Genomic DNA, 23,748 nt, shown 5'->3' with positions numbered 1-23,748 from the left:
ACATTTCGGGAGAGATCTTATTAAAGTAAGGGAGTGAACATAAGTGTCTGTTGGTGGGGAGAAGGGTGAGGGACAATCAGACTGAAGGAAGAACAAAGGCAAAAGCCTTACAAATGCCTAAGTATTGATTCACAGTATTGTAAGTATAAAAGGTTGCAAACAATTTAAATGTTCAACAAGGCATTTAGTGGCTGGTTAAATTATGGTGCATCCATAGGTGAAACACTCTTACACTATTAGCAATGAATGAAGCAACTCCATATGTACTAAAAAATAGTAGTCAAGAGAATGAGAAGACTAGCCATAGACTGGGAGAAAATATTTGCAAAAGACACTTCTGATAAAGAACCTTATTCACAATATACAAAGAACTCTTAAAACTCAACAGTAAGAAAAGAAACAACCTAGTTTTTAAAAAAGCCAGAGATCTGGAGATACACTTCACCAAATATCATAAAATATTTGTGTCTCTTTGTCTGACTTAATTCACCTAGTATGGACGATCTCTAGGTCCATTCGTATGGCTACAAGTAGCATTATTTTGTTCTTTTTAATGGTTGAGTAATATTCCATTGTGTATATATACCAGATCTTTATCTATTCCTCCATGAATAGACATTTATATTTGCATGTTTTGGCTGTTGTAAATAGTGCTGCAATGAACACTGGAGTGCGTATATCTTTTCAAATTACGCATTTCTCTGGCTATATGCCCAGGAGTGGGATTGTTGGGCCATGTAGTAGTTTTATTTTTGTTTCTTGAGGAACCTCCATACTGTCCTCCATAGTGGCTGTACCAATTTACATTCCCACCCACAGTAGAGGAGGGTCCCCTTCTCTCCACATCCTCTCCAACACTATGTCATCTGTTAAATAAGAAAACAGATCAGCATGAGTGACAGAGAACTGAGATAACAGGGCAAGGTTGTGTCAGAGAAGTTTTTTAGATAGGTAGTTTAGATGTAAAGCTACAAGGGACTCTACTCAAATTGTTATGTAACTCACTTGACATTCCCAGCACATATGATAAAAATGCTGCAAGATGCAGGAACAGGTTCACACAACTTTAAACTGCATGAAGTCTTTGGTTTTTTACTCCCAGTTTCTTAAATAAAAATTGCAATGAATATATATATATATGTATACATATATATAGTTTGTATCTATACTATACATGTTTTAATATATTTATATTATATTCACTTATATAAAATCCCATGGATGGAGGAGCCTGGTAGGCTGCAGTCCATGGGGTCTTGAAGAGTCAGACACAACTGAGCAAGTTCACTTTCACTTTTCACTTTTATGCATTGGAGAAGGAAATGGCAACCCACTCCAGTGTTCTTGCCTGGAGAATCCCAGGGACGGGGGAGCCTGGTGGGCTGCCGTCTGTGGGGTCGCAGAGAGTCAGACATGACTGAAGCGACGCAGCAGCAGCAGCAGCACTTATATATCCCTATTATTTATATATCAAATATTCATATAATTATGTATTGTATATATACTTGTAAATTTGATGTGGCCTTTTTAAAAATTTGATATAGTCCTATCACTGAAAATCTTATTTTATATTTTTCTTCAACGTAATTTATTCTTAATGGGATTAACCATAAAAATAAACCTTTTCAAGTAATTTTTGTCATCTGAATATGTATTGTCATCATTTTTAATAGTTTCCCATTCATTAAAACATAATTTATGTAGTCTTTCCACATATAAATTGTCAGTTATGAAATACGGTACTTTTTCTTTCCCCCAGCCACATTGCAAGAGAGCCAAAGAAGGTGAACTTGAAAGGAGGAGGTTATTTGTGTAGTAAGGAAAAGCAGTCTTCCAGTTCTGCTGTCTTCCTCTTTTTTGTCCGCTATGCCTAATACAATTACATAACTGAAATGCACAAAAGTGACTCCATATCCTCTTTGCTCTTTAAAACAACAGAATCCATAAAAATTAAGATACTTTGTGTAGCTTAAACCTTCTTTCGTTAAAGTGAAAGTGTTAGTCACTCAGTCGTGTCTGACTATTTATGATCCCATGGACTGTAGCCTCTGTCCACAGAATTCTACAGGCAAGAATACTGGAGTGGGTTGCCATTCCCTTCTTCAGGGGATCCTCCTGACCCAGGGATCGAACCTGGTCTCCTATATTGCAAGCAGGTTCTTTACTGTCTGAGCCACCAGGGAAAAGAAACAAATTTTGAATAAGTGGGCTTTTTACTTATATACAAAACAGAAATGAACCCACAGACATAGAAAACAAACTTACGGTTACCAGAGGGGAAAATAATATATTTAAGAAGAAAGCAAGTTCTTTAAAACTGAGTACTTCTTATGTATTCATTAAAGAATTATCTATAGATCTTGCTGGGGAACTTTTTTCTAAATTAGCTGGCTTTTCAGACCAATAGTTTTGTCTTTTGTGCTCTCACCTGAACTTTTAAGGACAGACAGAGGTCATTTATTCTGTTTTTCAATAGATATTTATTGGTCATCTACTTTGTGCCACGCAATACTTTATTATATCACAATTTTTTGGTATAAGCAGAATTGAGAATTTTTTAAAGTATATCTGATTTACAATGCTGTGTTACTTTCTGCTGTATAGCAAAGTGATTTGGTTATACATATATATTCTTTTTTATATTCATTTTCATTATGCTTTATCACAGGATATTGAATATAGTTCCCTATGCTATACAATGAACCTTGTTTATCCATTCTATATCTAATAGCTCACATCTGCTAATCCCCAAATCCCAATCCATCCCTCCCCACTCCGCCTCAACAACCACAAGTCTGTTCTCTGTGTCTGTGAGTCTGTCTCTGTTTTCTAGGTAAGTTGACTTGTGTCATATTTTAGATTCCACATATAAGTATGTCATATGATATTTGTCTTTTTCTAACTTATTTCACTCAGTATGACACTCTCTGGGTCCATCCACATTACTACAGATGGCATTAATTCTTTTTATGGCTGAGTAATATTCCACTGTATATATGTATTGCATCTTCTTTATCCATTCCTCTGTCAACGATATGTTGCATTTTTTTTAAAAAATTATCGAAGTTTAGTTTGATTTACAATGTTTTGTTAGTTTCATGTGTAGAGAACGTGTACTCTTATAAATATATATAATCCACTCTTTTTTAGATTCTTTCCCATATAGGTTATTACAGAGTATTGAGTAGAGTTACCCATGCTATACAGTAGGTCCTCATAAATTATTTATTATATATATAGTAGTGTGTATATGTCAATCCCAAACTTCCAGTTATCACTTGTCACATATTTAAAACCAAATCATAAGCTACAAGCTGTGTTCATTCAGGAAACATTAAGTATATACTCAGAATGTGGTCCACTGGAGAAGGGAATGGCAAACCACTTCAGTATTCTTGCCTTGAGAACCCCATGAACAGTATGAAAAGGCAAAATGATAGGATACTGAAAGAGGAAATCCCCAGGTCAGTAGGTGCACAATATGCTACTGAAGATCAGTGGAGAAATAACTCCAGAAAGAATGAAGGGATGGAGCCAAAGCAAAAACAATACCCAGTTGTGGATGTGACTGGTGATAGAAGCAAGAACCAATGCTGTAAAGAGCAATATTACATAGGAACCTGGAATGTTAGGTCCATGAATCAAGGCAAATTGGAAGTGGTCAAACAGGAGATGACAAGAGTGAACGTCGACACTCTAAGGATCAGTGAACTAAAATGGACTGGAATGGGTGAATTTAACTCAGATGACCATTATATCTACTACTGTGGGCAGGAATTCCTTAGAAGAAATGGAGTAGCCATCATGGTCAACAAAAGAGTCCGAAATGCAGTACTTGGATGCAGTCTCAAAAACGACAGAATGATCTCTGTTCATCTCCAAGGCAAGCCATTCAATATCACGGTAATCCAAGGCTATGCCCCAACCAGTAACACTGAAGAAGCTGAAGCTGAATGGTTCTATGAAGACCTACAAGACCTTTTAGAACTAACACCTAAAAAAGATGTCCTTTTCATTATAGGGGACTGGAATGCAAAAGTAGGAAGTCAAGGAATACCTGGGGTAACAGGCAAATTTGGCCTTGGATTACGGAATGAAGGAGGGCAAAGGCTAATAGACTTTTGCCAAGAGAACGCACTGGTCATAGCAAACACCCTCTTCCAACAACACAAGACAAGACTCTACACATGGACATCACCAGATGGTCAACACTGAAATCAGATTGATTATATTCTTTGCAGCCAAAGATGGAGAAGCTCTATACAGTCAGCAAAAACAAGACTGGAAGCTCACTGTGGCTCAGATCATGAACTCCTTATTGCCAAAATCAGACTTAAATTGAAGAAAGTAGGGAAAACCACTAGATCATTCAGGTATGACCTAACTCAAATCCCTTATGATTATACAGTGGAAGTGAGAAATAGATTTAAGGGACTATCTGATAGACAGAGTGCCTGATGAACTATAGACAGAGGTTCGTGACATTGTACAGGAGACAGGGATCAAGACCATCCCCATGGAAAAGAAATGCAAAAAAGCAAAATGGCTGTCTGGGGAGGCCTTACAAATAGCTGTGAAAAGAAGAGAAGTGAAAAGCAAAGGAGAAAAGGAAAGATATAAGCATCTGAATGCAGAGTTCCAAAGAATAGCAAGGAGAGATAAGAAAGCCTTCCTCAGCAATCAGTGCAAAGAAATAGAGGGAAACAACAGAATGGGAAAGACTAGAGATCTCTTCAAGAAAATGAGAGATATCAAGGGAACATTTCATGCAAAGATGGGCTCAGGAAAGGACAGAAGTGGTATGGACCTAACAGAAGCAGAAGATATTAAGAAGAGGTGGCAAGAAAAGATCTTCACAACCAAGGTAATTACAATGGTGTGATCACTCATCTAGAGCCAGACATCCTGGAATGTGAAGTCAAGTGGGCCTTAGAAAGCATCACTATGAACAAAGCTAGTAGAGGTGATGGAATTCCAGTGGAGCTATTTCAAATCCTGAAAGATGATGCTGTGAAAGTGCTGCACTCAATATGCCAGCAAATTTGGAAAACTCAGCAGTGGCCACAGGACTGGAAAAGGTCAGTTTTCATTCCAATCCCAAAGAAAGGCAATGCCAAAGAATGCTCACACTACCACACAATTGCACTCATCTCACGAGCTAGTAAAGCAATGCTCAAAATTCTCCAAGCCAGGCTTCAGCAACACATGAACCGTGAACTTCCTGATGTTCAAGTTGGTTTTAGAAAAGGCAGAGGAACCAGAGATCAAATTGCCAACATCCACTGGATCATAGAAAAAGCAAGAGAGTTCCAGAAAAACATTTCTGCTTTATTGACTATGCCAAAGCCTTTGACTGTGTGGATCACAATAAACTGTGGAAAATTCTGAGAGAGATGGGAATACCAGGCCACCTGACCTGCCTCTTGAGAAACCTATATGCAGATCAGGAAGCAAGAGTTAGAACTGGACATGGAACAACAGACTGGTTCCAAATAGGAAAGAGTACATCAAGGCTGTATATTGTCACCCTGCTTATTTAACTTCTATGCAGAGTACATCATGAGAAACGCTGGGCTGGAAGAAAGCACAGCTGAAATCAAGATTGCTGGGAGAAATATCAATAACCTCAGATATGCAGATGACACCATCCTTATGGCAGAAAGTGAAGAGGAACTCAAAAGCTTCTTGATGAAAGTGAAAGTAGAGAGTGAAAAAGTTGGCTTAAAGCTCAACATTCAGGAAACTAAGATCATGGTATCTGGTCCCATCACTTCATGGGAAATAGATGGGGAAACAGTGTCAGACTTTATTTTTCTGGGCTTCAAAATCACTGCAGATGGTGATTGCAGCCATGAAATTAAAAGACACTTACTCCTTAGAAGAAAAGTTATGACCAACCTAGACAACATATTCAAAAGCAGAGACATTACTTTGCCAACTAAGGTCCGTCTAGTCAAGGCTATGGTTTTTCCAGTGGTCATGTGTGGATGTGAAAGTTGGACTGTGAAGAAAGCTGAGCGCTGAAGAATTGATGCTTTTAAACTGTGGTGTTGGAGAGTCTGTTGGACTGCAAGGAGATCCAGCCAGTCCATTCTAAAGGAGATCAGTCCTGGGTGTTCTTTGGAAGGAATGATGCTAAAGCTGAAACTCCAATATTTTGGCCACCTCATGGGAAGAGTTGACTCATTGGAAAAGACTGATGCTGGGAGGGATTGGGGGCAGGAGGAGAAGGGGACGACAGGGGATGAGATGGCTGTATGGCATCACCGACTCAATGGATGTGAGTTTGGGTGAACTCCGAGAGTTGGTGATGGACAGGAAGGCCTGGTGTGCTGCGATTCATGGGATCGCAAAGAGTCGGACACGACTGAGTGACTGAACTGAACTGAACTGAACTGAACTGAACTGAACTGAACTGAAGATACCATGCAAGGTACAGGGACGAATATATTATATTTCAGAAGAGAAAAGCCTATAATCTGAAGATTACAAAAAATTGTGATTACATACTTATATTCAAACCACAAAAATTTTTTCAAAAATGACATCTTCAAGTCAAAATACACGTTCAGGTGTGTAATGTACACACATTAAGGATACAAACTCTAACACGAGATTCTTTGCTCCTCAAGTTTTTGACCCGCCAATCAACCTATCAAAGACTCTGAGTCTGACCATGGGAAACCCAACAGGCTTATGTTCCCTGATACAAGCACTTAAATGCATTTATATGCATTCTTTTAATGTGTTAATTTTTTTTTCCCAGACCCTCTGCTCCCTCATAGTTGTTTGTTGCTTAGTCATTCAGTCTTGACCAACTCTTTGCAACCCCTTGGACTGTAGCCTGCCAGTCTCCTCTGTCCATGATATTCTCCAGGGAAGAATACTGGAGTGGGTTGCCATTTCCTCCTCTGGGGCATCTTCCTGACCCAGGGATTGAACCCACGTCTCCTGTGTTGGCAGTCATATGCGTGTTGGCAGGCCTGAGGACCTCTTCCATCCTTGTCCAGGGGAGTGCTAACCTTCTCTCCTTTCATACAGCGCTATTAATTGCTTTAACAAATTGTACATAAGACTCTCACTTCTTCTCTGAAGACCAGGCACTAGTACAGAAAATCATGCTGAGTCCTCCACTGCAACCCTCTCCCCAACCATGGACTCCTGAATCCATCTCACCTGAATGCTGCTACCAGCTGTACCCCAGCATCTGTCACTCTCAAATGTATATTTTTCACTCAGGTAGTCCTCAGTGAATATCTGTTGAATGAATGACAACTGAAAAGGGGTTACCAGTGGACAGACACAGTGTGTGTTCAGCATAAGCTCTACCCACTATTGGAAAAGCCCCGTTCAAAATTTGTGTCACTTGAACAGTAAAGTAGCATTAATCTTCTTCTCACTCATTTTTATACAAGGGGAATTTAAAATATGCTTCATCAAAAGTGTTCACTGAGCAATTGGATTGCTATTTGGGTTCTACAAAACACCTGTGGTTTTAGACCCAGAGGTGGTCTAAGCAGCATTTCAGAAGCCTTTGTGTACACTTTTTATTTCTCATTGTCCTCACCTTCTCTGAAAAGAATGGCTGACAACCTTTCCTTGTGATATCTGAGCTTTTAAGAATGTTGTTTTATCTATTTTTTATGACCAACCTTACACTTGTTAAGTGTACATGAAGACCCTGCGATAGGGTGCTCCGTGAATTAACAAGATTGGCTGGACAAAAGACAAGAAATCATTTAGAAACAAATATTCACATTAAATACCTTGGATAGGTAGGCCTTCTGGGGATTTCTCTCTAATGCAACAAAAGCACACCATTTCTGTTTTCAGAAATAGTTTCTCTCATCCAGAGCTTGTCTAAAGCCATATTACATAAGTAAGGGCTTTGTTTGTACATTGGCATTTTACTTCTTACAATCTTACTAAATCCTTTTCTGATCAATCTGATATTGAACAGATCTATATTGATTTCTTGTACACTTGTTTATGGTATTTGTTTTGCTATATCTAGGATTAAAAGCCAAATTAACACGTGTAATCAATTTTCTTAGTGATAAAGAAAAGTCCTCTAGTACTCTTAGACACATTTATCTAGGGATTAAAGAAAAAAAAAAAACTTAAGTGAAGATGTTGTAATAAATGGATCGATTTATTCAATCACTGGGCGGAAGAACATTAGCTCTGGGAAAGGGCTTTCCTCTAAGAGCTTTAGTTGCCAAGTTTCTCTTGTGTTGCACCAAATGATTTGCATTTTTAGAGAAATTTCATGTCTGCAGCGAGTTCCAGTGAAAACATGAATAAATTGCTTTTCTTTCTCTCTTTTTCTGACTTTATGAAGCTGAATCCATTAGGGGTTGAGTCAAAGTATAATGAAATAAAGGCAGCAACACACCCGATGGAAACCCTGGCTTAAGTTCCTCATTGCCCAAGCCATTGTCCTGTTAGTGGTCTTCAGGGAGATCCCTGGGGCATGTTGCAAATTTTTTAAACCACTACTTTAGAAACCATCTCTAGAAGACGAGAAAATAGGCAAACAATAATTAGGAACTTGACAGCCTTTCCACAGCAATTCTTCTCAAGGTCAAATAAATCTTCCTCTCTGAGCCTAACACAATACAGCTACCTAAGAGGCTCTCCTGTTACTCACCTTCCTCCTTTTGAATTCACTGGAGTGAGGGTGAATATGGCCTTCCCAGTTGGTGCTAGTGGTAAAGAATGTGCCTGCCAGTGCAGGAGATGCGGGTTCTATTCCTGGGTCGGGAAGATCCCATGGAGGGAGGCATAGCAACCCACTCCAGTATTCTTGCTTTGAGAACCCCATGGACAGAGGAGCCTGGCGGGCTACAGTCCATGGGGTCACAAAGAGTCAGACACAACTGAAGCAATTTAACATGCATCAAATAGAATACGAAAAAGAATATATATCTATGTATTATGTGTGTACAACTGAATTACCTCGCTGCACGACAGAAACTAACACACGCATTGTTCATCATCTACTGTTCCATAAAATGCAGTATCTGACAATAATTAGGATATGATTTTTTTAATTTATAAAATATGAAAGGTTCTATCATATCTTCTCATACAAAATACACTCTCAATCCATGGAAACGAATTTCATTTTTACTCATGATCTGAATGTTGCAGCTGAACAAAAGGCAACCTGGTCTCCTTCCTCCTCTTACCAAATGGGCTGTTTTGCTCCAATGTTAAATAGTAGATATAAGAAAGAAGAAATTTATACAAAACAGCAAATGTCAAACTTTAGTGAGCAAGCAGATGACCTTGGTATCCTTTTAAATTGCAGATTCTGATTTACTAGACTTAGAGTGGGAGATTTACAGGGTTTGGGAGGGAGAAAGGGGGTGGTTTCATAGAAAACATTAATCTGATTTTGGTTTATTCCGTCTTGACTAGAAAATAATGCAGAATCTGTAATGTGGCATTCACTGGAGAAATTTTTAAAATGGTATGAAGACATCACCACTGTATTTATTTATCTTAAGAAAGTGTCAGGGCAGATTGATAGATGTGAATCAGATACTCTCATTAAAAGTTTAGATATCTTGAAAAAGAAATGCAGGATAATACTGTGTCAATGTAATCAATTTAATTCTTCATCCGGTCTGGCTCCATTCTGTATTTAAGATAATGATGCTTAAGGGGGAAAAAAAGCTATAATTTTGAGTTTGAATATACTTCTGATCCTTGTATAAATTTTAATGGACTTCAAATATTAATGGAAGCCTTTGAAAGTGGAATTGCTATGTACCAGAACTTGTAATGGTATGACCTAAATCAAATCCCTGACGATTATACAGTGGAAGTGAGAAATAGATTCAAGGGATTAGATCTGATAGACAGAGTGCCTGATGAACTATGGATGGAGGTTTGTGACATTGTACAGGAGACAGGGATCAAGACCATCCCCAAGAAAAAGAAATGGAAAAAGAAAATGGCTGTCTGAGGAGGCCTTACAAATAGCTGAGAAAAGAAAAGAAGTGAAAAGGAAAGATATACCCATTTGAATGCAGAGTTCCAAAGAATAGCAAGGAGAGATAGCCTTCCTCAGTGATCAGTGCAAAGAAATAGAGGAACACAATAGAATGGGAAAGACTAGAGATCTTTTCAAGAAAATGAGAGATATCAAGGGAACATTTCATGCAAAGATGAGCTCGAGAAAGGACAGAAATGGTATGGACCTAACAGAAACAGAAGATATTAAGAATAGGTGGCAAGAATACACAGAAGCACTATACAAAAAATATCTTCACAACCCAGATAATCACTCACCTAGAGCCAGACATCCTGGAATGCAAAGTCAAGTGGGCCTTAGGAAGCATCATTACAAACAAAGCTAGTGGAGGTGATGGAATTCTAGTTGAGCTATTTCAAATCCTGGAAGATGATGCTGTGAAAGTGCTGCACTCAATATGCCAGCAAATTTGGAAAACTCAGCAGTGGCCACAGGACTGGAAAAGGTCAGATTTCATTCCAGTCCCAAAGAAAGGCAATGCTAAAGAATGTTCAAACTACCACACAATTGCACTCATCTCACGAGCTAGTAAAGTAATGCTCAAAATTCTCCAAGCCAGGCTTCAGCAGTACAAGAACCGTGAACTTCCAGATGTTCAAGCTGGTTTTAGAAAAGGCAGAGGAACCAGAGATCAAATTGCCAACATCTGCTGGATCATCAAAAAGGAAGAGAGTTCCAGATAAACATCTATTTCTGCTTTATTGACTATGCCAAAGCCTTTGACTGTGTGGATCACAATAAACTGTGGAAAATCCTGAGAGAGATAGGAATACCAGACCACCTGACCTGCCTCTTGAGAAACATGTATGCAGGTCAGGAAGCAAGAGTTAGAACTGGACATGGAACAACAGACTGGTTCCAAATAGGAAAAGGAATATGTCAAGGCTGTATATTGTCACTCTGCTTATTTAACTTCTATGCAGAGTACATCATGAGAAATGCTGGGCTGGAAGAAGCCCAAGCTGGAATCAAGATTGCCGGGAGAAATATCAATAACCTCAGATATGCAGATGACACCACCGTTATGGCAGAAATTGAAGAAGAACTAAGGAGCCTCTTGATGAAAGTGAAAGAGGAGAGTGAAGAAGTTGGCTTAAAGCTCAACATTCAGAAAACTAAGATCATGGCATCCAGTCCCATCACTTCATGACAAATAGATGGAGAAACAGTGACAGACTTTATTTTGGGGGGTCTCCAAAATCACCACAATGGTGACTCCAGCCATGAAATTAAAAGACTCTTGCTCCTTGGAAGAAAAGTTATGACCAATCTAGTGTTAGTGTTAGTCGCTTATTTGTGCCCAACTCTTTGCGACCCCATGGACTGCAGCCCACCAGGCTCCTCTGTCCATGAGATTTTCTGGGCAAGGATACTGGAGTGGGTTGCCATTAAAAGCAGAGACATTACTTTGCCAACAAAGGTCCATTTAGTCAAGGCTATGGTTTTTCCAGTAGTCATGTATGGTTGTGAGAGTTGGACTATAAAGAAAGCTGAGCACCGAAGACTTTATGCTTTTGAACTGTGGTGTTGGAGAAGATTCTTGAGAGTCCCGTGGACTGCAAGGAGATCCAACCAGTCCATCCTAAAGGAAATCAGTCCTGTATATTTATTGGAAGGACTGATGTTGAAGCTGAAACTCCAGTACTTTGGCCACCTGATGCAAAGAACTGACTTATTTGAAAAGACCCTGATGCTGGGAAAGATTGAAGGCAGGAGGAGAAGGGGATGACAGAGGATGAGATGGCTGGATGGCATCACTGACTCAATGGGCATGAGTTTGAGTGAACTCTGGGAGTTGGTGATGAACAGGGAGGCCTGACGTGCTGCAGTCCATGATGTTGTAAACAGTCGGACACGACTGAGGGACTGAACTGAGCTGAACTGAGAACCTGCAATATAAAAGACTACAGGTCAGTTTAAGAGCATCTACCGAATCTACCCAAACTTAAAAGATGTGTCCTGGTTTAAAATTTGTTATACCTTGACGTTACACTCATCAGACATAGAATAACCACATCATGATTTCTGCCTCAAAACACCAATGGAACGGATTACCTTCTTTGTTAACAAAAAGTAGGAAAGTATTACCAAGAAAATGTTGATGGTTTTGTTTTGTTTTGGTCAAGGGTGGGGATTGTTTGGTTGGTTTTCACTGTTGTTTTTGGTTTGTTTGTGTGGTAAAGTGGGATTAACTCTGTAGTCTCAGGCTTTTATTCACAGAATTGTTATAGACTATAAAATGAGAAGTTCCATGAATGACAAACCAGTATTACCGAAAACGGGGGTGGCGTGAAAAAAGAGAAAAGGGAAAGAAAATCAAGAAAAAAAAGAAGCATCAAGTCGTATGCTGCCATCAAGGATGTTGACACTTAAACCATGCTTCACATGGCCAAACTGGTGACATTTGCACTTTGTGATTATTATATGCAATTTCTTTCTCTCTCACACACAAAATCCATTCTCACACTTTGCTGTGTATCCCAGGAGACTGACTTCAGACTGCATCTCACAATTTCATTGCCTTCTGTCTTCCTAGTTTGGATTTATCCAAAGGAGTCATCAGCCAGGGAATAGAGGTTATGTGGTAAAAAGGTCGAGTTTTGCACTTACCCCTGACTTCAGCTCAGTCCTGACATCTGTGACACCACAGCCGCTTCTAGGCTCGGTTGGGTGAGCCCTGTTCTAAACTTTCATCCCTCACTCCCGAGTCCAATAACTCCCTCCTCTTCCTCTTTACTCTTGGCCTGGGGAAGGCAGTGGCGCAGCATCCTTCCGCTGCCTGTCCCCGAGTGCCTCAGCATCCTTTGTCGTTCAAGTTCTGCTCTTATCTCTCTCTCTCTTCTAATTCATTTTAATTGGAGGATAATTACAGTATTGTGATTGTTTTTGCCATATATCAACATGAATCGGCCATAGGCATACATATGTCCCCTCCCTCCTGAACCCCCCTCCCGCCTCCTTCCACCCCCAGCCCTCCAAGTTGTCACAGAGCGCTGGCTTTGGGTGCCCTGTGTGGTATAACCAACTTCCCCTGGATATTTTACATGTGGTATGTGTATGTTTCAATGCTATTCTCTCAAAGCATCCCACCCTCTCCTTCCACTGAGACCAAAAGTCTGTTGTGTCTCCTTTGCTGCCCTGCACACAGGATCATTGGTACCATCTTTCTCCATATATATGTGTTAATATGTGATATTTGTCTTTCTTGTTCTGACTTACTTCAGAACTCTGTATAATAGGTTCTGAGTTCATCCACCTCATTAGAATTGACTCAAATACGTTTCTTTTTACAGCTGAGTCATATTCCCCTGTGTATATATACCACAACTTCCTTATCCATTCATCTGCCGATGGACATCTAGGTTGCTTCCACGTCCTATCTGTTGTAAACAGTGCTTCAGTGAACACTGGGGTACCTGTGTATTTTTCAGTTCTGGTCTCTTCAGAGTATATGCCCAGTAGTGGAATTTGTGGGTTGTATGGTAGTTTTATTTCTGGTTTTTTTAAGGAATCTCCATACTGTTCTCCCAGAGAAGGAAATGACAACCCACTCCAGTATTCTTGCCTGGAGAATCCCGGGGACAGAGGAGCCTGGTGGGCTGCCATCTATGGGGTTACACAGAGTCAGACACGACTGACGCAACTTAGCAGCAGCAGCAGCAGCATGCTGTTCTCCAGAGTGGTTGCATCAGTTTGCATTCCCACCACCTGTATAAGAGGGTTCCCTTTTCTCCACACTCTCTTCAGCATTTAATGCCCTTGTCTCTTAACGGCCCCTGCATTAATGTCTCTTCAGAATCCCAGTTGAATGTGCCATCTGCTTCCTCCTGACCGATACCCACTCGTCCTCCATTGTGAGTATCGAGTGAGGTGGCTAAAGGCGAGTGAGTACAAGGAATATGAGGAAGCTTCCCCTTGCTGAAGAGTTCAGTCGATGAGAGAACAGTGCTAATTAGGCCATAATGTGTGTCTGGCTGCACTCCAGACTCACAGGCTGTATCTCTGACCAGCCATTTTACACACCATCAGTTACAAGGAGGACCATGCCCAAAAGGACATGTCTGTGCCAACCCATCACCACTCCTGGGAATAATAATTCAGAGATGAGCCATTCAGTTGAGATAGCTTCAAAATCATCTTGGTTCCCAAAGGAAAGCTTTTGTAATGTGATTCTAGTGAAAATTTTATATAGGTTATTTTAAATAATAAAACCATCCCTGTCAATATCTTTGTCCAAGATCTAATTTCATTTTGTTACTTAATCTGTAGCTCATTCCTAATGACATAGGTTAAAAGTCAAGTTTATTAAAATGTGCCTTATATTGGCAATTGGACTCAGGATTATAAGTATATATATATATATATATATATATATATATTTTCAACTCGCTTCTTTAAAATTTTTCTACTGTTGTGATTAACTGCATGAAATGACATAATGCTGTCTAGAGGATAAGCAGCTAAATTTTAATTTATTTATTTAAAGTGATTTTCTGATTATCAAGTGTGAATGACAAATTTCAGTGTATAGACTCTGTTCTCAGTAGAGTTACCTTTGAAAACCACATTGTAATAGGCCATTGTAGATGTACTACTGTATCAATGCTGATATACTGGGCTTACTTCCATGGTGTTAATTCTATATGCTCTGAATACATGGGGCAGGGGTAGTGACTTCTCATTTTTTGGAAATCAGTTTCTGAGACTCTCTACTCTCAGCATGAAAAAGAGCAATTTCTACTAAAATTGAATCTATGTCTTTAAGTAAATTGTGCTGCAATGCAAAAGTAAAATATAAGCTCCTCATTAACAATGTCATAATGCTACAATCACCCAGAAGACACGAGCAGTTTTCATACATGGTATTTATTCTTAATCATTTTCATAAAACACAATCTGAATTTTATTTTTGACAAAACCCTTTGAGACATTTTGATAAGGTCAACAGAAAGCACAGTCTTTTAACAGGAGGTGATCAACTTTTTGACAATAGCAGGACCAGCAGACCTAATGGAATAATAGCCTGCAGGGTCCAGCTAAATATAATATACGAACGTAATCAACCTCTATGATGACTATTCAGAAGTAATCCCTTTAGCTTTGAACTGCAACACATATTTCAACAAGGCAAAAACCTTATGAAGAAATTCTCTGCAGACCACACTGATACAATACAGCCTTCATATCCTGCTCGATGTGTTTGCTGCTTATAGTGTTTTAAATTTAAGATAATGACTGCTGTATATTCATGTGAGCATACAACAATACTTTTGATTTGTTGTGGAAAGGTTGAATCCATTACCAGGGGTCTAGTCTATAAACTCTGACACAACCTTTACATATGAGTTATTATTTACCCTTTTCTGGTAAGACCATTAAGATGTTTTGCATGACAAAATGATAAAATTTCATTCACCTTTCAGCCACAGAACTACCAGGTAACATCTTTTCCCTTTCAATTTATATTCACTTACAGATAGCATTTTAAAAATCTCATTTGTGTATCATACTGTATTATATGAAAATTATATGCCATTGTCTTTGTGTAAAGGAATGGGATTGTAGGTTTATTGCAATTCAGTATCATTGACTTATTCTATAGCTCTTTGGTACGAGGTTAAGCTAAAAGCTGGTGAAATCAGATCCTTTTCTTGCCCACTTATGGGAATCTATGCTTTGAGAGTCTTTGGCTCAGATGGTAAAGAATCTGCATACGATTCAGGAGACCCAGGTTTGATTCCTGGGTGGGGTAGATCCGATGGAGAAGGGTATGGCAACCCACTCCAGTATTCTCACCTGGAGAATTCCAGGGACAGAGGAGCCTGGCAGGCTACAGTCCATGGGGTCTCAAAGAGTTGGACACAACTAACACTTTCACTTTCACTGTTATTAACAAGGAGATACTTGTTTCTTGTGTGTAAGCAAATGCCACACTCTCAAGTTTGCATTGTTTCTGGTCTCCCTTGTTGGAGTGATATGGGTCCTAATCTTCCAGCTTTCTTGAAGACCTATAGGTCAAACACCTCAGATCATACCTTAAGTCAGACCTACAGCAGGAAAACTAGGTTAGGAATTAAATTGAGTGCTTTTACAAGATGGAACCAAGAGTCAACCGTCCCATGATTCTCACCTTATTGCAAGTGAACAGAAACCTCCAAACACCTGGATGATAACTTCATATCTTCCTTTATGTAAGTTAACCTTTGTTAAGGTTTCCTATGACAGTGGAAAAAAAGATGTCCCTTTCAACATAGGGGACTGGAATGCAAAAGTAGGAAGTCAAGAGATACCTGAAGTAACAGACAGGTTTGGTCTTGAAGTACAGAATGAAACAGGGCAAAAGTTAACTGAATTTTGCCAGTAGAACACACTGATCATAGCAAACACCCTCTTCCTACAATACAAGAAACGACTCTACACGTGGATATCACCAGATTGTCAACACTGAAATCAGATTGATTATATTCTTTGCAGCCAAAGATGGGAAAGCTCTATACAGTCAACAAAAACAAGACCAGGAGCTGACTGTGGTTCAGATCATGAACTCCTTAAATTGAAGAAAGTGGGGGAAACCATTAGACTATTCAGGTTTGACCTAAATTAAATCCCTTGTGATTATCCAGTGGAAATGACAAATAGATTCAAGAGATTAGATCTGATAGAGTGCCTGAAGAACTATGGATGGAGGTTCATTATACAAGAAGCCATGATCAAAACCATCCCAAGAAAAATAAATGCAAAAAGGCAAAATGGTTGTCTGAGGAGGCCTTAAAAATAGCTGAGAAAAGAAAATAAGAAAAGGCAAAGGAGAAAAGGAAAAATATGTCCATCTGAATGCAGAGTTCCAAAGAATAGCAAGCAGAGATTAAAAAAAAAAAAAATCCTTCCTAAGTGAACAATGCAAAGAGATAGAGGAAAACAACAGAATGGGAAAGACTAGAGGTCTCTTCAAGAAAATTAGAGATACCAAGGGAACATTCCATGCAAAGATGGGAACAATAAAGGACAGAAATGGTATGCACCTAATAGAAGCAGAGGATATTAAGAAGAGGTGGCAAGAATACACAGAAGAATGATACAAAGAAGACCTTAATGACCCAGATAATCACGATGATGTGATCACTCACCTAGAGCCAAACATCCTGGAGTACAAAGTCAAATGGGCCTTAGGAAGCATCACTACGAACAAAGCTAGTAGAGGTGATGAAATTCCAGCTGAGCTATTTCAAAGCCTGAAAGATAATGCTGTGAAAGTGCTGCACTCAATATGCCAGCAAATTTGGAAAACTCAGCAGTGGCCACAGGACTGGAAAAGATCAGTTTTCATTCCAATCCCAAAGAAAGGCAATGCCAAAGAATGTTCAAACTACCACACAATTGCACTCATCTCACACATTAGCAAAGTAATGCTCAAAATTTTTCAAGCTAGGCTTCAACAGCATGTGAACCGTGAACTTCCAGATGTTCAAGCTGGATTTAGAAAAGGCAGAGGAACCAGAGATCAAATTGCCAACATCTGTTGGGCCTTGGAAAAAAAAAAAAGAATTCCAGAAAAACATCTACTTCTGCTTAATGGACTATGCTAAAGCCTTTGACTGTGTGGATCACAGCAAACTGTAGAAAATTCTAAAAGTGATGGGAATACCAGACCACTTGACCTGCCTCCTGAGAAACCTGTATGCAGGTCAAGAGGCAACAGTTAGAATTGGTCATGGAACAACAGACAGGTTTCAAATTGGGAAAGGAGTACATCATGGCTGTACATTGTCACCCTAATTGTTTAACTTATATGCAGAGCACATCATGCAAAATGCTGGGCTGGATGAAGTGCAAGCTGGAATCAAGATTGCCAGGAGAAATATCAATAACCTCAGATATGCAGATGACAAATGGCATATCCTAATGGCAAAAAGTGAAGAGGAACTAAAGAGCCTCTTGATGAAAGTGAAAGAGGAGAGTGAAAAAGTTGGCTTAAAACTCAGCATTCAAAAAATGATGATCATGGCATCTGGTCCCATCACTTTATGGCAAACAGATGGGGAAACCATGGAAAGAGTGACAGACTTATTTTCTTGGGCTCCAAAATCTCTGCAGATGGTGACTGCAACCATAAAATTAAAAGATGCTTGCTCCTTAGAAGAAAAGTTATGACCAACCTACGCAGTGTAACCAACCAAAAGCAGAGACATTACTTTGCCAGCAAAGGTCTGGATAGTCAAAGCTATGGTTTTTCCAGTAGTCATGTGTGGATGTGACTGTTGGATCATAAAAAAGGCTGAGCACTAAAGAGTTGATGCTTTTGAGCTGATGTGTTGGAGAAGACTCTTGAGAGTCCATTGGACTACAAGGAGATCAAGCCAGTCAATCCTCAAGGAAATCAATCCTGAATATTTATTGGAAGGACTGATGCTTAAGCTGAAGCTCCAATACTTTGGCCACCTGATGCGAAGAGCTGACTTATTAGCAAAGACCCTGGAACTGCAAAAGACTGAAGGCAGGAGGAAAAGGGGATGACGGGACAAGATGGTTGGATGGCATCACCAACTCAATGGACATGAGTTTGAGCAAGCTCCAAGAGATGGTGAAGGACGGGGAAGCCTGGTGTGGTGCAGTCCCTAGGGTCAGAAAGAGTCGGACATGACTGAATGACTGAAGAACAACACAGGGAGTGTGAATGTCTTTTATTTAAACCAGAAACTGTGACCCAAATTGAGTAAAAGAAAAGTTGTGCATACAGTTATTCTTCTCAGAGAATCTACTTGGAAATATTTCACAATAAAAATCACCTTGGCTCAACACCTGGGAAATGAATGTTAAACAATTATTTGAGACCAGCCAGGTATAATTTCAAAGTTGGAAAGTCCAGGAACAATTTCTCCAGTTTAAGAAATATTGTTGCTGCTACTGCTGCTGCTGTCACTTCAGTCGTGTCCGACTCTGTGCAACCCCAGAGACGGCAGCCCACCAGGCTCCCCTGTCCCTGGGATTCTCCAGGCAAGAACACTGGAGTGGGTTGCCATTGCCTTCTCCAATGCATGAAAGTGAAAAGTGAAAGTGAAGTTGCTCAGTCGTGTCCGACTCCTTGCCACTCCATGTGGACTGCAGCCTACCAGGCTCCTCTGTCCATGGGACTTTTCAGGCAAGAGTACTGGAGTGGGGTGCAAGAAATATTGTTACACCCTGCCAAACCAAAGGGAATGCTGGATTGAAGACATTAGATAGTATAAAACAGGCATTAGGATGTCTGGATGGTTCTCTATATTGTGATGCATTGAAAATATTCAACTGAGAAGCCCAAGGTAGTTCTTTACTTCAAAGAGTGATGAAATATATTAGTTAAAGTAAAGGCTAAGCTTCTATTACAAAGAGTCCCAAAGGTACAATAGCTTAAGTATAGGGAAGTTTGTTTCTTCCCTAATCCTGAAGTGAGCTGTCTACATTTACAAGGTAGTCCCACAGGCATTCAGAAGGTCCTGACCTTCTGTCTTATTGCTCCACCATCCTCCGGGGCAGGGTCTCTCAATATTGCACTATTAAAATTTTGAGGTGAATAATTTTTTTTGTTGGGGAGAATGGTATGTCTGTCATGAGCATTGTAAGATATTTAGCAGCATCCTTGGTCTCTACCCACTAGATGCCAATTGCACTTCCACCTACCAGTTTTAACAAGAAAAATATCTGCAGATGTTTCCCAATCTTCCCTGTGGAGAAAAATCATCCAGTTGAGAACCACTGACTTGGATGTCGTCATCATCCGCATGGTCGGAACCAAATCATAATTTTCCATGTTCAAGATTGAGGAAATGGAAAGTTTAAGGAGAAATGAATGCCCATTGCCTAATGCTCAGACCCAGAAGCAGTGTGTTTCATTCTGTCCACACTCATTGATGAGAACTTATTCATGTGTCTTCAACCAAATCTGTACATGCTGATGGGGAAGATTTAGTAGAGTACAAAAAAACCGATACATGAAAGACAGAAGGAATTACTGGAGCCATGTCTTGTGTATTCAAGAGAGAATGAGATCTAGTAAAGAAGTAGTGGGGTTGGCCTTAGATAGGAGCATGGGGGCATGAAACATACAGGACAGAATTAAGAGAACAACTCTTGACACAGAGCTTGTAGAAGCTTTTTCCTACTATGTTTTATTTCCTCTATGAAAATGGAAAATAAATCATCAGATGAGAATTATGATGCATATGGAGAGTTGTAGGTTTTGGAAAATGGAAAAAAAAGAGTAGATAAGTCATCTAGGAAAGTGGAAGAATGAATGGACTTAGGAATGTTTAATAGGATGGCCTGAACATATTAATGACATGACATGCATGCAGGCTCAGTCTTGTCCAGCTCTTTGGGACCTGTAGCCTACCAGGCTCCTTTGTCCATGGAATTCTCCGAGCAAGCATACTGGACTGAGTTGCCATTTTCTACTCCCGGGGATCTCCCCAATCCAGCGATTGAGCCTGCATATCACACGTCTCCTGTATTGGCAGGCAGATTCTTTACCACTATGCCACCTGGGAAGCCGTGAAGGGTTCCCCCTAATGTCTGTGACCATTAATTTAAAGTGACACCCACTTGTATGTTTTTCCAGCTGAGCCTTATGCTTCCGGACAGGAATAGGCAGCATGTTGGATTTACCTAGGGTTATAGTTTTGTCAAGTGAGTACAACAAAGTGAGAAAAGGGTAAGGAAGTCAGCACTTATGCAAGAGGGTGAATGACCATGGAATTTAAACGGTTCAAAGAAGGGAAAAAGGAGATCAAAACAGAGAGGAACAATGGAAAGATGATAGAACTGGAAATCCCAGTAGGGTTGAAGAACTGCTGGTGGTGGGGTAATAGAGGGAGTGATCTAGAAAGGATGAAAGCTGGTAGTCAGCTAGTTGAATGCAGGTAACTGAGGGGCCTGCAGTTACTGGTAGTGACGAACTCTGAGAATGAGCATGGGAACTGGTGGCTGCAGTAAGGTAAAGATACAGCCTAAAAGAACAGAGCTCAAAGAATTGAGATCCAGGGCGAAAGAGTCTTCTGCATGAACATCTAAATTGCTACATTAAGAAAGTAGTCAGAAAGTGACAATAAGCCAATGATCCAATGGACTGAGAATACTACAGCTGCAGGTAGATCACAACAGTAGTTGAGTATGTAACCGACGACATGAGTTTCAGGAAGAGAAGAAGGGAAGGCAGGTGCCCTGAAAGAGAAAAATAGGGAGGAGGACACCTGCCCTTCTCCACGTCCAATAGTAAGAGGACCAAGGGAAAGAAAAAGTAAAAGGGTTTCTGGGCTGGCAGTATCCTCAGAGGACAGCCAGGTTTCTGTCAGAGCAAGAAAGGAAAAGAAATTTCAGAAAATAGAGTGAGAATACAGTGGAAATATTTCAGGAGTTGTGGTAAGTGAGAGATAGGGACCAAATATGAAATGTGCCAAACCTTATAAAAAGTAGAATGCAGGAAATGAAGGGGCACATGGACACCTGTCATCAGCAAGGATAAAGAGCATCTTGTTAGATACATCCCAGTGCATTCAAGTCAAAAGTGGAAGGGCAGATAAGAAGGTTAAGTAACAAACTAGTGTATCAATTCATGTCTAAGTTTCCTAAATCTTATTTATTTGGATGCTTTATATCGGTCTCTAAATTAATTGTCCTCAGTTTTTGTTTAACGAGTCATCTGATCCCCAAACAGTGGCTATTCCGGTTGCTGTTTCATATATCACAAGAATTCTGTGGGTTAGGAACTCCAGTATGGCTTGGCTGGACATCAGTTGAAGTTACCTAGTGATGATACTCAACTGACAGATGGGTGGATTTGCTAACTGACTGGAGCTTTGGTGGGATGGTTAGAAGGTCATCTGGGACTGTCAACTGGAGCATCTATACATGGCCTTGCAGGACGGCAATCTCAGGGTGGTAGGATTTCATATATGGCAACTGGCTTCCTCCAAAGCAAGCATCTTAAGAGAACTGAATGGAAGCAGCATAGTTTTTTCTGATTTAGCTTCAGAAGTCATGAAGTCACTTCCTCCACATGCTATTGATTACAGAAGAGTCCAAAGCCTAGCTCAGTTTCAGCAGGAGGGAAATTGGATTCTACCTTTTGAAGGGAAAATGGCAAGGTCATACTTCTAAGGAACATGCAGAGTGGGAGATATCATTGTGGCCATCTTTGACCAATATTCTCTGTAACACAAGTGATACATAAAAGCTGTGTTTATATAACATTACATTATACACAGTTGATATGGGTTAGAGTTGTCGTTGTATTATGTTAATCCCTCAGTGTGTCCAGTTCTTTGTGACCCCCATGGATTGTAGCCCGCCAAGCTCCTCTGTCCAAGGGATTCTTCAAGCAAGAATACTGGAGTGGGTTGCCATTCTCTTTTCCAGGAGATCTTTGTAACCCAGAGATCAAACCTGGGTCTCCTGCATTGCAGGCAGTTTCTTTACTGTCTGAGACACCAGATACCCCGAAAAGGGATTTCCAGGTTCAAACTCGTAAGAACTGTAAACTGTATTTGAGATAAAACATTAAATGTATACATCTTTTTTCTTTAGGAGAGTTTAGAAGATCCACAATGGAAAGTTTATATCACACCTCAGAGTTTTCGGAAGAGGAATCCAGTGGGTATGATAAATCAAGTTAAACTTTCTATTAAGTATCCACATTATACAAGATACTAAATATTAATACAATGTAACTCTCCAAACACACAGAAAAAAGTAACTTCATCTAATACTTGATAAGTCATAGATAATACTGAAACACCATTTAAAAAAATCACAAATGTACTTTACATAAGGTTAAGTACTTTTAATCTTTTCAGCTAAGTCTAAAAATTACAGAATACAAAATGCAGTCAATCCTTGAACAACATGGAGGTCGGGGTGCTAACCCTCCTCCACACAGTGGAAAGTATCCATATACCCTATAGTCAGCCCTTCATATACTTGTTTCCTCCATATCCTCAGCTCTGAATCTACAGATTCAACCAGCCACCAATTGTATAGTACTGCAGTATTTACTGTTGAAAAAGTCTGCATATAAGTGGACTCCCAAAGTTCAAACTTATGTTGTTCGAGGTTAGTTGTAATGTGGCAAGTGTGTGTGTGTGTGTGTGTGTTTTTAACTTTCTAGCCCAATATAAAATTTCATAATTTATTTTAGATTTTCAGGTAATCAAAAAAATGACACTTAAACCAGCTTTTGATTCAGCAACAAACGATGAAGAAATGTACCACCTCAGTCTTCAATACCTGTTACAGGAGTATGTTACAAATAATACAGAAAGAGTTATAATAAAGATAGGGTTATAACAAAACTATGACTATGTTTTCATTGGAATTTGTATTACAATTTACTACCAATTTATCCTAAAACATTTAAATTCTTGAAAAATAAATTTATCTCAAATGCTTAAGAATACCAATAGTTATCCGTAAGCTAAACTGTAAAATTTTCCTCTTATCCATTATTCTACAAGAAATAGTGCTACTTTAGAATTGAAATTTGGTTGTCTAATGAGAAAATCATCTTAAGCTTAAGGAAATCTGTGCTGAATAAAGGTGGGTAAAGATTTTTTTTAATTCCAGAGAATCTTTCTAATATACACAAAAGGATTATAAGCAATAAAGACTACCATATTGATAACTACTGCTCCAACAGTTTCCTTTACCTGGGAAAGTGAGAATAATTTTACTTTTTA

General features: G+C 39.5%; 1 protein-coding gene across 1 annotated transcript in view; it reads left to right on the top strand.

The window, feature by feature from the left end:
• Nucleotides 1-23,364, top strand: part of TTC29 (tetratricopeptide repeat domain 29) — a 259,564-nt gene extending 236,200 nt beyond the window's left edge. Inside the window, exons 12-13 of the mRNA XM_005691202.2 lie at nucleotides 22,601-22,670; nucleotides 23,211-23,364. Of these exons, the coding sequence (XP_005691259.1) occupies nucleotides 22,601-22,670; nucleotides 23,211-23,241 (101 nt within the window). The 3' untranslated portion in view covers nucleotides 23,242-23,364. The remainder of the gene's footprint in view (nucleotides 1-22,600; nucleotides 22,671-23,210) is intronic.

Source organism: Capra hircus, chromosome 17 (genome assembly GCF_001704415.2).
Source record: "Capra hircus breed San Clemente chromosome 17, ASM170441v1, whole genome shotgun sequence".
Classification (NCBI taxonomy): Eukaryota; Metazoa; Chordata; class Mammalia; order Artiodactyla; family Bovidae; genus Capra; species Capra hircus.
The sequence above is the reverse complement of the archived record's forward strand: the minus strand, read 5'-3'. Positions and strand labels throughout refer to the sequence as shown.